The following is a 14768-nucleotide window of genomic DNA, read 5'->3' as shown; positions in this document are numbered from 1 at the left end:
CGAGGCCGGGAGAACAAATAGGCGTGAGGAAGAGGGAGAGGGGGGGCTACGAGCCCTCTCCCGTTGCTATTCCCAGATGGATCACCCATCCCTATCCCTTCCTTCCCCTTCGCCCTGGTGAGACCCGATGAGATCAGATCCCTCGAACGAAGTTCAGTGATAGGAAGAGAAGACAGCTGGCGGGAGATCTCTATTCATTCATTACCACCCCCTTCTTGTATAGGTTGGGGAAAACAGAAGTGTGCTCCTGCGCACCAGCTGAAGGAAGGATCTTTGGCATAAAGATACCAGATTATTAGAGAGAGAAAGGGGCAAGGCAAAACCAACTCCTAAAAAGTGGAATAAGTATCTCGAAGATTCTCCATACGCCCGCCAGCTGCAGAGGGGGTTCGATTCCCGTTATACGCGATGTGGAAAAAAAACGGATTCAACAAGATATGCCTTGCCTGCATTAAGATTTAAAACTTGTCGTCTACTTTTAGGAAATGTTCGGAACAGAGAACTTACAATAATACAACGCCGCATTCTCCGAAAATTGAGAAACAAGAGGAGATCTATTAAGAGAAAGATTTATCCGAGAGAAAATCTTAACAGTTACATACAATCACAAACTACACGAAAGTTGCCCCTTTTTCATGGGGATTTACCCATCACAGAGATGCACAGAGGAAGAGAACGAACTAATTATATCCCTTTTCCACTCAATCCAGAAACAAGATCGGACGTTATTCCGGTTCGACTCCATTTTAGTTCAACTCTTCCTCAAGCAAGGCAGCCGATAAGTCATCGAAGGGTTTGTGTGAATAAAGGAATGGTCCCGATTACTCATTTTAAAGTGTCCCACGGTGATCTAATATCTTTGAAAGAAAATGACGCTAGAATCCGCGGTGAAGAAATAAGGAGATCTTTCTATATCGAAATCTCAGTTGAAAAAATCATAGGCAAATTCCTAGATCACCCGGTAAGAATGTGGAGAAGAACTAAAACAGAATGGTTCCACCTACTCAAAACTAAGAGGGGATGCCGCCTACTACTAAAATCCAGGTTTTTGCAACAGTTGCGTTCTTCTATGCAAGAATCAGACTTAGAAAGAAGAAAGAAGTTGTTTGGATCGGATAAAGTATGCTTAGGCTGTTCCTTCGCTGAGCACAACAGAATGAAGAGGAATTTGTATAATTTTCAATCCCTATTCTTATCGAATAGAAGGAAGGAGAAAAACCGAAATCTTCCTACTTGAAGAATCAGTCCTATAGTTTACAACTCTTCCTTATATAGTAATTATACCTATTGCTCCGCGTCCCCCCATCAGTTTACTATGAAGAGCAAAATCAAAAGGATCGAACTACCCACTCATTATTCGGAGGTGAATCATAGAACACTAAAAGCTATGGTATCTTATGGACCAAAGCTAGGGCACATCCCTCACGACATAAGATTGAAAGATCCAAACCTTCCTCTTCGGAGCGCAAACGGCCGTGGCCAAAACATATAAAGATCGGCTCGCTCGGACATATCTATCCGTCTCGAGTCTCGTCTAGATCGATTCATAGATCGATTTCTATCCATATGTAGCGGTATCGCCGTGGATAGAGATAAAGATAGGGATCCATCTAGATCTTGATTCACTATTTGATTGATTGCCTTTTTCAACAAGTTTTCAATCTTAATGTAGGCAAGGAAAGAGAGTTTGTCTATTATTACTTGCAGGATCGGAGCGTATACGAGCGAGCAGATCCCAGGTAACGGGTAAGCCCGTTATAGAGCAGTCGACTATCAGTATCAGATGGCCTAATTTCTCTTCTTTCTTTTTTCTTTCGGGTTTCTTTCTTCTTTCAGGGGCCCATAACGCTAAAAGGTGGGGGAGAAGCAAGCCGAACCTCTGATCGACCTGGAAACATAACAAATTCTCGGCGTCGAGAGAGATTTGAGATTGATTCCGTAAGTAACTCAGCGAGTGCTTTCTAAGAGGGGCTTGACTTGGAAGAAAAAAATGAAATACGAACAACCGCGCTGGTCGTAATAGATCCACTTTCACGCTAGTTCTTGCTCCAGCATGAAAGTTCCATTTCAGGGAAGGACGACGTACCATGATACTTTCCGTTTTGTCGAGCCCAGCTTTGGTCTCTGGTTTGATGGTTGTACGTGCTAAAAATCCGGTACATTCCGTTTTGTTTCCCATCCCAGTCTTTCGCAACACTTCAGGTTTACTTCTTTTGTTAGGTCTCGACTTCTTCGCTATGATCTTCCCAGTAGTTCATATAGGAGCTATAGCCGTTTCATTCCTATTCGTTGTTATGATGTTCCATATTCAAATAGCGGAGATTCACGAATCAGTCTTGCGCTATTTACCAGTGAGTGGTATTATTGGACTGATCTTTTGGTGGGAAATGTTCTTCATTTTAGATAATGAAACCATTCCGTTACTACCAACCCAAAGAAATACGACCTCTCTCAGATATACGGTTTATGCCGAAAAGGTACGAAGTTGGACTAATTTGGAAACATTGGGCAATTTACTTTATACCTACTATTCCGTCTGGTTTTTGCTTTCTAGTCTGATTTTATTAGTAGCCATGATTGGCGCTATAGTACTGACTATGCATAGGACTACTAAGGTGAAAAGACAGGATCTATTCCGACGAAATGCTATTGATTTTAGGAGGACTATAATGAGGAGGACGATAGACCCACTCACGATCTACTAAAGGGAAAGTAGCTTCAGTGGTTCGAATCCAAGTCGTGAGATGGGAGTGACGGTGAGGAAAAGGCGTAGGTTGGCCTGCCTTTGGCTTGCTCTGGTCATTATGGCGATTGATCATCCCTGAAACAATAAGTCAGAGTCCCTTAAAAAACTCCCAGTGTATAAAGGAAGGTGAAGGAGAATGAATAGTGAAACCCTCATAAATACCCCGAAAAATAGACAGAGGATAACATTTCTTAATAAATGGTACGTCAGAGTTTAATAAGATTGTTACGGTTAATCAGTAATAGTTCTGAACAGTCAACTCTGTCTCATTAATCTTTCTTACAGGAGAGAGAGTAAAGGAATTCCAGAATCAGAATACAGTTTACCTCCGGAAATAAGGCAAGGAGAAAGAAAGAAAGAAATAGGTTCCGTAAAGTAGTCAAGTAGTTCCCTTTCTTCATAAGGAGTCGTGACTTTCAACACTTGATGAATAAGCAAGCAGGCAAGAGAAGAATCAGAATACAATAGGTTACGGGGAAGTAGTTCAGGGAATGAATACAGGAAAGAAAAGCTGAAGGAGCGAACGAAGCTGTGAGACCGACAGGAGTGAGGTTTCGGCACTCTCATTCTAGAACTGTAAAGAAAGTAGAATGCAGCTCTCTCTTTTCGTCAGGTGTAGGTTCAGGATAATGACATTAATAGGAAAGGGCCGAAGCCAAGGGGATCCTGAGAAGGATCATTCTTGCTGAGTCTCCTTTTGCTTACTCAATCAACCTACTTACTCCCTTCTTCTCAGCCAACTACTTTACCCAGTGAAATCAGGGACAGTAGCTCAGGCAATAGAATTGGGAAACAAACCGACAGACCAGACAGGTTAATGCGTTTACCCAGTTCAAGAAAGAAAGAAAGCAAGACAACAAGACAAGAAGAGGTTACGTATGGCCGGAGCAAGTTAAGAAGGAAGAAGAAAGGAAAGAACCAAACAACCAAGTTGTTTAGAGCCCAAGGAAGGAGCCGAGCCCAGGTGATTCAGTTCAGGAGGTTACCGAGTAAAAGAATACAGAAAAGAAAAGAAGAGGCGAATGAGCTCAGCAACGAGACAAATAACCGATAGGGGGAGAGGGAGTCCATTAATTAGCTAATGAACCCACTTGAGAAGAGAAGCTAGTCCAGTCCCCAGCCAGAAAGAAAGAAAAGGAGAATGCCTCTGAGTAGAGTAGTTCTTTCTCTTTGACAGTGAAGGCAGAGGAAAGGGGTGTCGGGTTGGTTCGGCTTTCTCTTTTTTGTTTCTTCTTCTTTCCTTTCATTCTCGTCAGGTTCAGCAGCTCAGCAATGAGACCATACAGAATGGATTCAGGTTCATCAGCTAATCTTTCAAGATCAGGTTACGGTTGAGGATCAAGACCCTCTTCTCATCCAGCCTATCCATTTACCGAGGTTCATCAATAATAGTCCAGGTAAAGAACTTAGAAAGATCAGTAGAATGAATCGGCCCAGCCAGTTTACCCTGCCAATCTGGTAATATCATCAAAGGTTACAGAGAAGGAATCGAGTCTGATTTTCTTAGAGGGAGGGAGAGAGAGTCAAGTCAATGAATTAGTTTACCTCGTCTTTGAAGAAGGTATAGGAGAAAGAATCTTGTCCCCCGGATTGTTAGTTCAGTCCAGCTAACTCAATAAATAAGGCAACAACGTCATATAGGTTCCCCGGAGAATGCATCTTGTCTTTCTCTGATGATTTAGAATTGGTAAAGGAATATCTTATTCTCTAGCTTTACCTTGTGAGAAAGAGTGAAAGAAAAGAGAGTGCTTTACCTCCTTCAATAAAGTCAAGGAATAGAGGTGAATGAGCTCTCGTCTCAACCACTTCCTCTTTGACTGACTTCATAGGGTTACGAGGTTCAGGTGACTGGGCTCAGCCATGAAACCTTGTTGTAGAGGAGTCAAAGAAAGAAGGGACAGTCCGGTCGTAAACTCTCGCCCCAGTTTACTGTTCATGAATAAATAGAAGTAGAAGTGATTGAGCTTCACTTTCAGTTTCTTAGCTTACCCTGAAAGAAGGTTACGGGTAAGGGGAAGTAGCGAAGGGAAGGAATAGAGGTTCAGGAGTGAAACAACTCGACCAAAGGGAGAGGAGCGAAGCAATGAAACCGTACGGTGATTGAGCTTTGCAATGAAACCTAGTTTACGAGGTGAAGGATCTCTCTCATAGGAAGAGAATAAGGGGAAAGAAAGAGACCGTAAAATAGCTTGACCTAGTTCTCGAATAGTTAATAGTTAAACCCTTGCCTTGTTTACGAGGTTCATGAGTTCAATCCGGTTCTGGTTCCGTTCGGAGAAAGAATATGCTTTACCGACTCTGGAAAGGTGAAAGAGTTTACCGAGTTTCCCAGTTAAAGAAGAAAGAAATAGGGACAAGAGGACAAGTTAAGTTATTGAGTAGTTCAGGAGCGAAGCGAACCAGCTTTACCTACAGGGGCAGGCAATGCAATTGGGAGACCAAGAGGGATAGGAGCATAGAGGTTACGGTTCAGGTTCTTCATTCAAATAGCTTTAACGAGTAAAAAAGAGTGAAGAAAAGGAGCAGAGCAACTCGACCGAGAGGGAGAGGAGCGGAGCAATGAGACCAGAAAAAATAAGCTCAGGAACGGGGCAACGAGATCAATACAATAAAATAAAGAAGGAGCGAAGCTGTGAAACCGAGAGGTGAAGGAGCGGAGAAGAGAATGAATCTTTTCTCTTGGCTTTCTCTTTGACAGTGAAGGAAGGGGAAGGAGCAAAGGACCTACAGAAAGAAGAAATAGGAGAATGACTCTTTCTTACACGCAGGAGAGTGAGGGAAAGAACACCTATTACTGATTTTACCGATGGAAAGAGTGAAATCAGGCAGAGGTTAACAATCACTTCCTCAGAATAACAAAGACTAAGGGAACAAACGGTTAGTCGAATTCATCCTTCTTGCTTGAGTGACGGAGAGGAAAGGAGAAAGAGCTGGTCCAGAATAGGTTCAGTAGTTTACAGTTCAAGAAGGGAGAGATGAATGAGCTTGACCTTTCTTTACCTTACCTAGTGAAAGAGTGAAATCAGTCCCATGAATCCTTGTTACAGGAGGGAGAGAGAGGAAAAGAGTCTTTGAAGGCCAGGCCAATGCTGGGTTACTCTCATCTTCTCTTCTTTATCTGGGCTAATAACTGAGACTTAAACTTAGTGCTGCCTGTGAGACCAATACAATAAAATAAGGGAATCCCACCTCCCTAGTGAAAGAGTGAAAGAAGGATTAGGGTTAAGTAAGGGGCAGTAGTTCAGTAGAAAGAATCTTGCGTTGAGTCTTTAACAGCTTACCTTGTTCAACCCTAGTGAAAGAAAGGCTAATGCAGTTCAGTTGAGTCTTTCGTTTACTGGTCAGGGAGAGTCAAGTCATTTCATATGCTTTCCTGAGTTCAAGACTGAGTTAAAGAAAGAAATGGGGTCCTGGAGCTTTACCGCCTGAAATAAGGGAAGGGCAGGGGAGAGAGGTTCGTTCCGGTTCAGTAGCTCATGGAATAGAGTCACAAATCCAATAAAAGGTCCTGTCCTATCCTAAAGAGAGAGTGAAAGAGTAAGATTCTCAATAGGAGAAGGGGAGAGCCATCTTTAGTCTTGACTTTCAGTTTCAGGAGAAAGAAGAGATTCGAGACAAGAAGTTAAGTGTAGTAAAGTCTAGGCCAGGACAGAAGAGAAGATGCTTTGCTTGACTTTAATCTATGTTACCTTGTTCAAGAGTGAAAGAAGTTGAAGGTTCCTGAAGGAGTGAAGGAGAAAGAACCAAGCAAGCAGTTCCGGAGTTTACTGTGATAGAAGGTGAAGGAAAGAAGAAGAAGAAGAGACCGGCCATATGTCAAGTTCAGGTTACGGAGAAAGAACCCATAGGAAAAGGGGCGAAGCCACGAGACGAGAAGAGGAGCCCGAGCAAGAAAGCCAGTTCCTTCCAACCCAGCCAGTCAGTTCCGGCCTACCAGTTCCTTCTGAATTCTGAAACTTGACAGTCGTAAAGCATCCATTAAATAATAAATAATTGATCCTTACACGAAAAAGAGGGAAAGAAGGGACAAGTTCAGTAGTTAAGGAGACAGAATAAAAGAAGTGTTTGAGTTCAAGCAAACCAGTAAAAGAGAGAGAAAGGCTTTACCCTGTGAAAGAAAGAAAGAAAGAAAGTAAGAGAATAAATTAAATAGAGACAAGTGAGTTAAGGAGAAATCATCCTTCTTACAGGCAGGAGAGAGTAAAAGAGGGAAAGGAAAGAAGGCACAAACAGAAGTAATAAATAGTCCGGTGAAGGAGACTGAATAAAAGGAGTTCAAGAGCGAGACCGAGTTCAAGAGTGAAAGAAGGAATCTTTCGGATTTACTTACAGTTAAGTCGAATTGATTCTTCGATAGGATTGACTTCAACATTACCTTTACTAGATTTTATCCCTAAAAATAAGGGAAGGGTAGACTTTTATCCCTAAAAATAGACAGAGGATAGGATCATTCTAGTTTTTTGAGTGTTTACAGTTGAGTTCAAGAGCGAGACCGATAGCGAGAGCGAGGAGTGAAGCCTCGAACAATAACTGAACACTGTTTAGTAATATTCCCATCAAAAAGCTAGCTTGACTTCCTTAATGAAAGAACGAAAGAAACAGAGACTAGAATCTAAAACAAGGGGGAAGGAGCTTGACCTTTTCTTACTGTTCCATCTGTCTCATTCATAAGGAGGGAGTGCTTGTTTACAGGAGAGTCCTAGAACAAGAACTTCTGGTCATAGAGGTTCAGGGTCGAAGCAGCTTTACCGATAGGGGAGGTTCAAGGTCTTAAGTCGAATTCATCCCTTTTCTTACAGTTCAATCTGGTTCGTGAAGTAGTGAATGAGTTTACCTTGGGTTTGAATAAAGAAAGAGGAGCGCAGCAACGAGACGAGAAGAGGCTCAGAAATAGAATTGCTTTACCTACTTCCGGTAATACAGTATAAGGAGTCTTTCATTCAGTAGCGAAGGCTCCGGTTCCAGTTCATGAGCAAACAGACCTACAGAAATCAGTCCAATTAAATAAGGAGAAAGACAAGAAAAAGAATAAATAGCTGAGAGAATGCATCGATAGTCTTTGTTTACTGTGAAAGGAGAGTCCAAGAAAGAAGGTTCATGAGTGAAGGAGAATGAATAGGAGTAAGTAGCTCGACAGTAAAGTAGCGTCTTCATTTCTTCTTGTTTCGGCTTTCCTTTCAACACTTGAAGGTGAAGTAGTTCACTCTCATTTCTTCTTCTTTCGTCTCCCTTCTTTCTTTCACTGTAAAGTCCTTCCTTCCTGTTCAGGTTGAACTATCTCTTTTCTTTACTCGACTGTAAAGCAGCGTCTTCATTTCTTCTTTCACTGTAAACTCTGTCTTCGTCTTCGCTCCCTCCGTCTTAGTATACTAACTTAGCTTATTAGCCGTCACTCTATGACTTGTGGCCCAGTGTCTACAAGCTCCCAAAGAGAGTCAGTCTTTCTTCTTATATCAACCATATATATGGTCTGGTTTTTGGCTTTTTTCATTAGTATCCCATTCCGGTATGGCATTCCCGCATTCACTCGAGACGTCCAACAAGTTCTCTCTCCCATTGGTAGGCGGAAGACAGGGGTTTTGGAGGGTAAAGGTGTGTATCCTACTTTCTTTGTTATGTTAGCATCGAATCTCTCCAGCTGAGCTTCGCTATGAACTCCTCTTCTCGTCTCGCGTCTTCGACCCGTCACCTCTATTCTTGAACTGTAAACTAAGCATATTCAATGAATTGACTCTGGCTTCACCTTTAATGATCCGGAACTGTAAGGAAAGACAAAACCTCAAACCTTTTCCTTCTTTAACTCGGTCTCGCCGCTCCTCTTCTCTCCTTTCCAGTCTGGCAGCTTCGTTGGTCTCTCTCCTTCCGCATAGTTTGATGGATGATCAGCTAAGGTTCACAGAAGGTTGGGACCTATTTTGCAGTGAAGCATAAGAAAATCGGCACACATGAATGACTTGAATTCAATACGTCCCCGGTAAACTCTACAATAATGAGTTTAATCGATTGGTCTGAGGTCTGTGCTCTGTCCCCAAAATCCTTTAATGAGATGGATCGGTCCCTTGAATATGTCGTACTCGTCCCGTCCAGGCCCTATACAAAAGGTCGAATTAGCTTGAATTAGTTCCTCTCTTCTTTCTTCCCCTGTAGCAGTAAGAAGTCACCATTCATCTCTTTCTGTAATTCAGCCTGGAACTTTTGAAGGTGCAAAATCTATAGAAGTCGAATCTGCTTCTCGTATTGGCATTTTGGAAAACATTGGCTCAATCTGTCCACATTAATCTCTCTCTGTCTTTTTCAAAAAATGGATGTTTTCTTCCGGTCTCTGGTCTCCGGTCTTTCCATCTGTCTACGGCTATTTTCTTGTTCATCCTGCCTTCGCCCTTTTGTTAGCTGCTCTTCGATCAACACGGGTTCGGGTCTCAGAGGCCATTTTTCTAATCCAAAAGGTCACTTTCATGGCTTTAGTGGGTCAATCAGTAGGACCTTTCAAAAGTCTCGTTTTTTGGGCTTGATTTTGAAGCGTAGTTTTCCACTCTATATAGTTAAGGAGTGGAGCTGGAGAATCTCCCTCTGCGGCTAGGCTACTACGTTTTCTTGTTTGAAATTCCAGGTCTGGTCTTCATTGGTATTTGCTGCTCACCCACTACGTTTTGTTTTCGTTTTTCCCCTGCCCGGTCGAGCTGTCTGTCTGAGGTCGATGGTGCATCCGGTAAGCTCTTTCGGTATTCATCTCCAGAGCCCGGGGTCAGATGCTTCAATCCTTCATTCATATTCTGTCTCCTTCTTATTTTGATGTATATATTGCGAGTTTACAGCAGTAATCTTTCTTTGACTAGTCTCTTCCCGTCACATGTTAGAAAAGGGCGGTCTGTCTCCCCTAGACCTTATTCATTCCGTCCAAGCTCTCATAGCATTCATTCGTCTTTCTTCCTTCTCTGCAGCACATCTGTATTCTGCGCTTTATAGAGAGATTTTCTTTATGGTTTTGAGTTTGTTCACAGGGGAGGGAGAAAGAGTTTAGGAACCCGAGCATGGTTTAAGCGAAAATCAATACACATTCAAGGAGTTGTACACGAGTTTGGTAAAGCATTCACCTGTCGGTTGTACATCGACCTGTCGGGAAACTCTAAACTCTCCCGCAAGCTTCTTAGGTCGTGGGGCCTTGCTTGTTCGGTGTTGGCTCATTCTTTTGATTGCCATGTCTGCTCCGTCCGCTGGTATAACATAGATGTCTTCTCTGTCAATAGCCAATCAATCAATCAGGCAAAGCAGGAGCCAGCACACCGGAGGAGGAATCCCTTACTTGTTCGGCTGGCAGATGAGGAATCCCTTACTTGTTCGGCTGGCAGATGCAGTATAGTACGAGAATGTATAAGCCAAGTTCGGTACACCAAGACGTTAGACAAATCTCTTTCTTTCAAATAGGTTATCCCAAGCCGGCCAATCAACAAAGATCTGAAGAATGACCGACCCCTTTTTGAGCCTACGAAAGGAAATTCCATTAGAACATATAACAAAGGCGTGAATGGGAGAATGAATACGATACCATAAGGAGGAATTCCTCGTTCTTCATGCCGAAGGAGGGAAGAGGTATATGGCAATACCCAAGGAAGGTTACGATAAAAGAATAGGACAAAGGTCTATATTCAAGTCAGAAATCAAGGTAGCAAGCCTATTTGAAGAGAGTTGTTACACGAGCAAGCTAACTAAGTCCATTAGAGTGAATTTCTTTGAGCGCCATGTTCAAGCAATATCATGAACGTACGAGAGGCAATGAAGATGCTAAAGGCTTTTTTTCGAGTGAAAGGCCTTTATGAGGGTCAACCTCCTAACCAAGGGCAACTAAGTCCCAAACTCTCCTCTATAGTAAGGGTGGGGTATCCGAATCGACCTACAACACTGATTTCGGATATCGTGATCTTGGATCCAGAGGTTCAGGTACTTTTTCTGATTCAGATTCTCTTAGGTACGATACCGAAGCTAAGTATAAATAAGTAGATGAAAACAAATTGACCAAGAGAAGAGTTGCGTCAGCTGATTATTCCGCTAAGTCAGTAAAGCCGGAAAAGCCTTGCTCTAAAGGTGGGGTGAGACCCTTCTATTAAGTAAGGAGAGTTTAGTTTGGCAGATCGACTTATAGTTGCTTCCGATGTAGCATTTTTCTTTGGGGGATCAGAAAGAGAAAGGGTAAGACTACTACTACTCTCTCTCCTCTTTCAGTCTTTCCTGCCTTGAAGAACCAGATTTTCCAGATAGGAAGGGAATGAGGGCCGAACGAAGAAAGCATCTGTCTTCTTTGACTTTTCTTTGTTTTGGTAATCACAGGAGTCCAGGGCCGGGAAAGCGTGAGCAAGTTCTCTTCTCTCTCGGTACAAACTTGGGACACCAAACAACCGTAGCTATTCTATACCGCACGAGGGAAGTGGAGTAAGCAGGGAAGCCCGCAAGAGCTATAGCTAGTCTCCTGGTTCTATATTATCAGTGCGAGATCAAAAAGATATAGAATAATATATAAGTCCACGCCTTCTACTGTAGAAGTAAGCTCACCAGCAAGGAGTAGTGAGGAATGAATTCCAACGGGAAAAAGAAAGGAAGGTTCTTCCGCTGACAAACCGGCTAATCCAGTATACCCAGCGTAGTCAGCTAATCCTGTAAGCAGACTTTGAGTTAGTAATCCAACAACCAACCCTAAATAAAACCAGGTTCTCTTCCTTGTATCCGGAAGCAGTAAATAAAGCAAAGATAGAATAAGGATGGGATAGGAATACCCTCTCTAACGTTCTAACCTCTAAGCCAGTAATGAGTCAGCCAATGGGATAGAAAATCTCATAAGTCAGGTAATCAAGTAAGCCAGGTGAATGAGCAAATCTTGATTGAATTTGGTTGAGTCAAGCAGAATAGAATCAAAGGAAAGCAAAGAGAAAGAGAAGTAGTTCACCCCCCGAGTTTACAGGAGAGGAAAAGAGTGAAAGAAGAAGAATACAGTTTACCTTGGTCACAATCAGGTGAATGAGAAGGGATAAGGAAAGAAAGGAGTGTTTACAGGAGAATGAAGAGAGAGAGAGTGAAGACGAAGAAAGAATAGTCCTTGTTGTAGAGGTTAGAAGCCCTAAGACCTAAGAAGAGGTTCAAGAGCGAGACAGTAAGTAAAGGAGAGTTCAAGAGTGAAAGAAGGATCAGATCAAGATCAAGAAGGAATCGATAGTCTTTCCTGACAGTGAAGGATCATTGATTCTTCGATAGGATTGACTTCTACTTCAACATTACCTCTGCCCAAAATACCTCTCTTTTATCCCGAAAAATAGGGTAAAGATAGACTTTTATACCTCAAAATACGGGAAAGATAGACTGATTTCTAGTTTTTTGAGTGTTTACAGTTGAGTTACCGAGGGAAATAGGGGTAAAGATAGACTTTTATACCCTAAAATACGGGAAAGATAGAAAATAATTGATTAAAGCTCCCGCTATTAAGGGAAAAACCTCTTACGAACTTTTACCCCTATATAGGATAGAATAAATTAATTAATGGTCCGTCGGAAAGAAGTAGGAGTTTCGGCTTTCAAAGCTGCTAAGGTTCAGGGGCGGAGCTCTGAGACCCATAGGGGAAGGGGCGAAGAAGCAGCTCGACTGGAAAGGAGAGGGGCGCGGGCAGCTTTAGTTATCTTTCTAGTTATCTCTCTGACTTAGTTAGGGAGGAGGGAAGGATGTTATCTGACAATCCATTCTTTCTCTTTCTTTAAGGATAAGGAGCTAGCTTAGCTTCTTTACTTACTCTGTCCTAACTGTGAACAATAATTCATCTTTAGGTGAGTGCCGCCTCCTTCCAACACACCAAGCAAGAAAGCATCAATCCGTATATAATAGTCCGGCCTAACCCATAAACTCTATATAATAAAGAGTTAAGTCGAGCGAGAGAGACTGACTGTGACGGATCATTAATCAGTAGTGAAGAGAATAGCAGGGAAGGAGTAAAAGCAAGCAGTTCAAGACAGCCGAGCCCGGAAACTCTCTTCTTTTTCTTTACTTGACTTTATGATTCTTCTTTCGTCTTTCCTTCCAGTTCTGTCTCATTCATCGATCGTCTTTACTTACCTTGTTCAAGAGGGGGAAGGAGTTTCCATTTACGCTTACTGAGTCTTTAAGGTTCATCAGTCATAGTACAGGGCCAGAGGTTCCAATTCATCTTTCGGCTTTACAGGAAGTACATGAGTTCAATCAAAGAGAAGAGACCGTAAGTAAAGGACAGGTGATTGAGTTCACTCTCAGTCATAAATAGTCTTTACAGGAGAGTACCACATGAGTATAAGGGTGAAGGTTGAGTCTTTCAAGCAGAAGAAAGAAGCAGAGGTGCCGGATTGAATGAATGAATTTACTCGACAACAAAGAAGTAAAGGTTCTCTTCAAATAGCTTGAGGTTCCTCTTGACTTTAGGTTCAGGAGAAAGAAAGCTCAGAGTCAGAGTAACGAAGTAGGTCAGGTTAATAAATAAGACAAGACCCATAAGTGAAGGAGGTAAGATCATAAGAGTTTACGAGGTGAATGAGGAGTACTAGTTTTCGCTTTCCATTCATTTCTCTTTTCTTCTTTCACGCGAGGTAACATAGGCTTCTCCGCTCGTCTTCTAACTTCTTTCTTTCACCTATTTATTCTATCACTGTAAACTCCGTTATTGTGTCTCTTGGTTCTTTCTCCTCTTTCTTTATTCTTGAACCTCGATAAAGCAGCTCGATCGATAGATAGGGAGAGGGGAGAAAAAGCGAGACGAGAAGAGGTTCGGGGCAAAGCAACTCGACGAGAAGAGGAGAGGGGAGAAAAAGCGAGACGAGAAGAGGTTCGGGGTCGATCTTTCTTTCTTTTCTTCCTCGATCAAAGAAAATCCGGATAAATAAGTACAATCGATTGCGAGGGTTGGATTAACCCCGAGGAGGACGACCACGGTGGGGGAGCAAGTCAAGCCTTTGCGGAGAGAGAATAGAAGCAAGCTAGTTAGTTACTCTTGTGACGGAAAAAGCCTGGAGTTTTCACCGGTGAAAAGTGTGGTGGGTCAAATGGGGAAATTGCTGATTTGTCGAAAGAGAAAAAAAGTCCCCTATCTGTCTGTCTTGTTGTAGCTGCTGGGGTAAAAGAAAAGAGGAAGGCAAATTCTAATTCAAAAAGGAGAATCAATCCTCCCTCCAATTGTTCTTTGGGTAATCTCAGGGGCACGTGGGGTTTGTTGCCACCAAGTCTCTTGCAGGCGGCAAGGGCCAAGGGGGGAAAGAAGTCAGTCTTCGGATCGACCCGATTCGTCTGTCTGATCAATAGTTCCGTGGCCAATTTTCTTTGAGCAAAGTCGAGATCTCCTTCATTCCAAAGTCAGTGTGGTTAAAGGGTTGAAAGAAAAAAGACATCAAAACAAAAAGAAGAAAAGAATCTGTGGTAGCCGTAGTCTTGTCTGTCGAATTCTCTGTATGGATGACCCTCTTCCACATGAAAGAAGAGAAGAAAGACTTGATGATCCTCTTTCTCTTTTTCGAGAGTCTTATGGGGTTAGGGGGGACATTCGGGCGCATTTCTCAAAATCCTCCACTGCATGACTGACTGACTAAGTCACTGTAAGTTTCAGATTCTATTCTGTTCTGGGGTGGGTAAAGGGTCCTGGTTCGTTGGAACTCATGGGGGTGTACCGCCCATCTTATGGAAGGCTTTTTCTTTTGGAGAGGTAATTGCCTTTGCTTTGTCGCATTCGGAAGGAGTAGAGCCAATTCCAATGAGAGGGAGCTTCTTGAGTGAGACTATTAGAATTGTCGGAAGAGGTTGACTTTGTACGAACCTTTCGCCTTTTCTTCTTATTTCTCTTTTTCCTTTTCCGAGCTGGGTGAGGCCGAAATTGGAAGAAAAAAAGATCGAGTAAATGGGGAACATCACCATTCAATATTTCTTGGTAGATTACCAGGCCTTGAAGAAAGACTAAGAAAGTGCAACAAATCAGCGAAGAATGCTTTTTCTAATTCTCCACCCGCCACCCGACCAAAGAAGACAA

The 14768-nt window shown here is 42.6% G+C and overlaps 1 protein-coding gene across 1 annotated transcript; it reads left to right on the top strand.

Moving 5' to 3' along the window:
* Nucleotides 1–262: 262 nt before the first annotated feature.
* LOC111784180 (small ribosomal subunit protein uS4m) lies at nt 263–1727 on the top strand (the record flags this gene model as incomplete). The annotated part of the gene is given in 1 exon segment (XM_023664963.2): nt 263–1727. A coding segment is annotated over 1 exon segment (1230 nt), but the record flags the coding sequence as incomplete, so codon positions are not given.
* Between the last annotated feature and the right edge of the window lie 13041 nt (nt 1728–14768).

The sequence above is a fragment of the Cucurbita pepo genome, chromosome 10, assembly GCF_057944985.1.
Source record: "Cucurbita pepo subsp. pepo isolate OVF chromosome 10, ASM5794498v1, whole genome shotgun sequence".
Lineage (NCBI taxonomy): Eukaryota > Viridiplantae > Streptophyta > Magnoliopsida > Cucurbitales > Cucurbitaceae > Cucurbita > Cucurbita pepo.
Note: the sequence above shows the minus strand (reverse complement) of the source record. Positions and strands in the feature narration are given on the sequence as shown.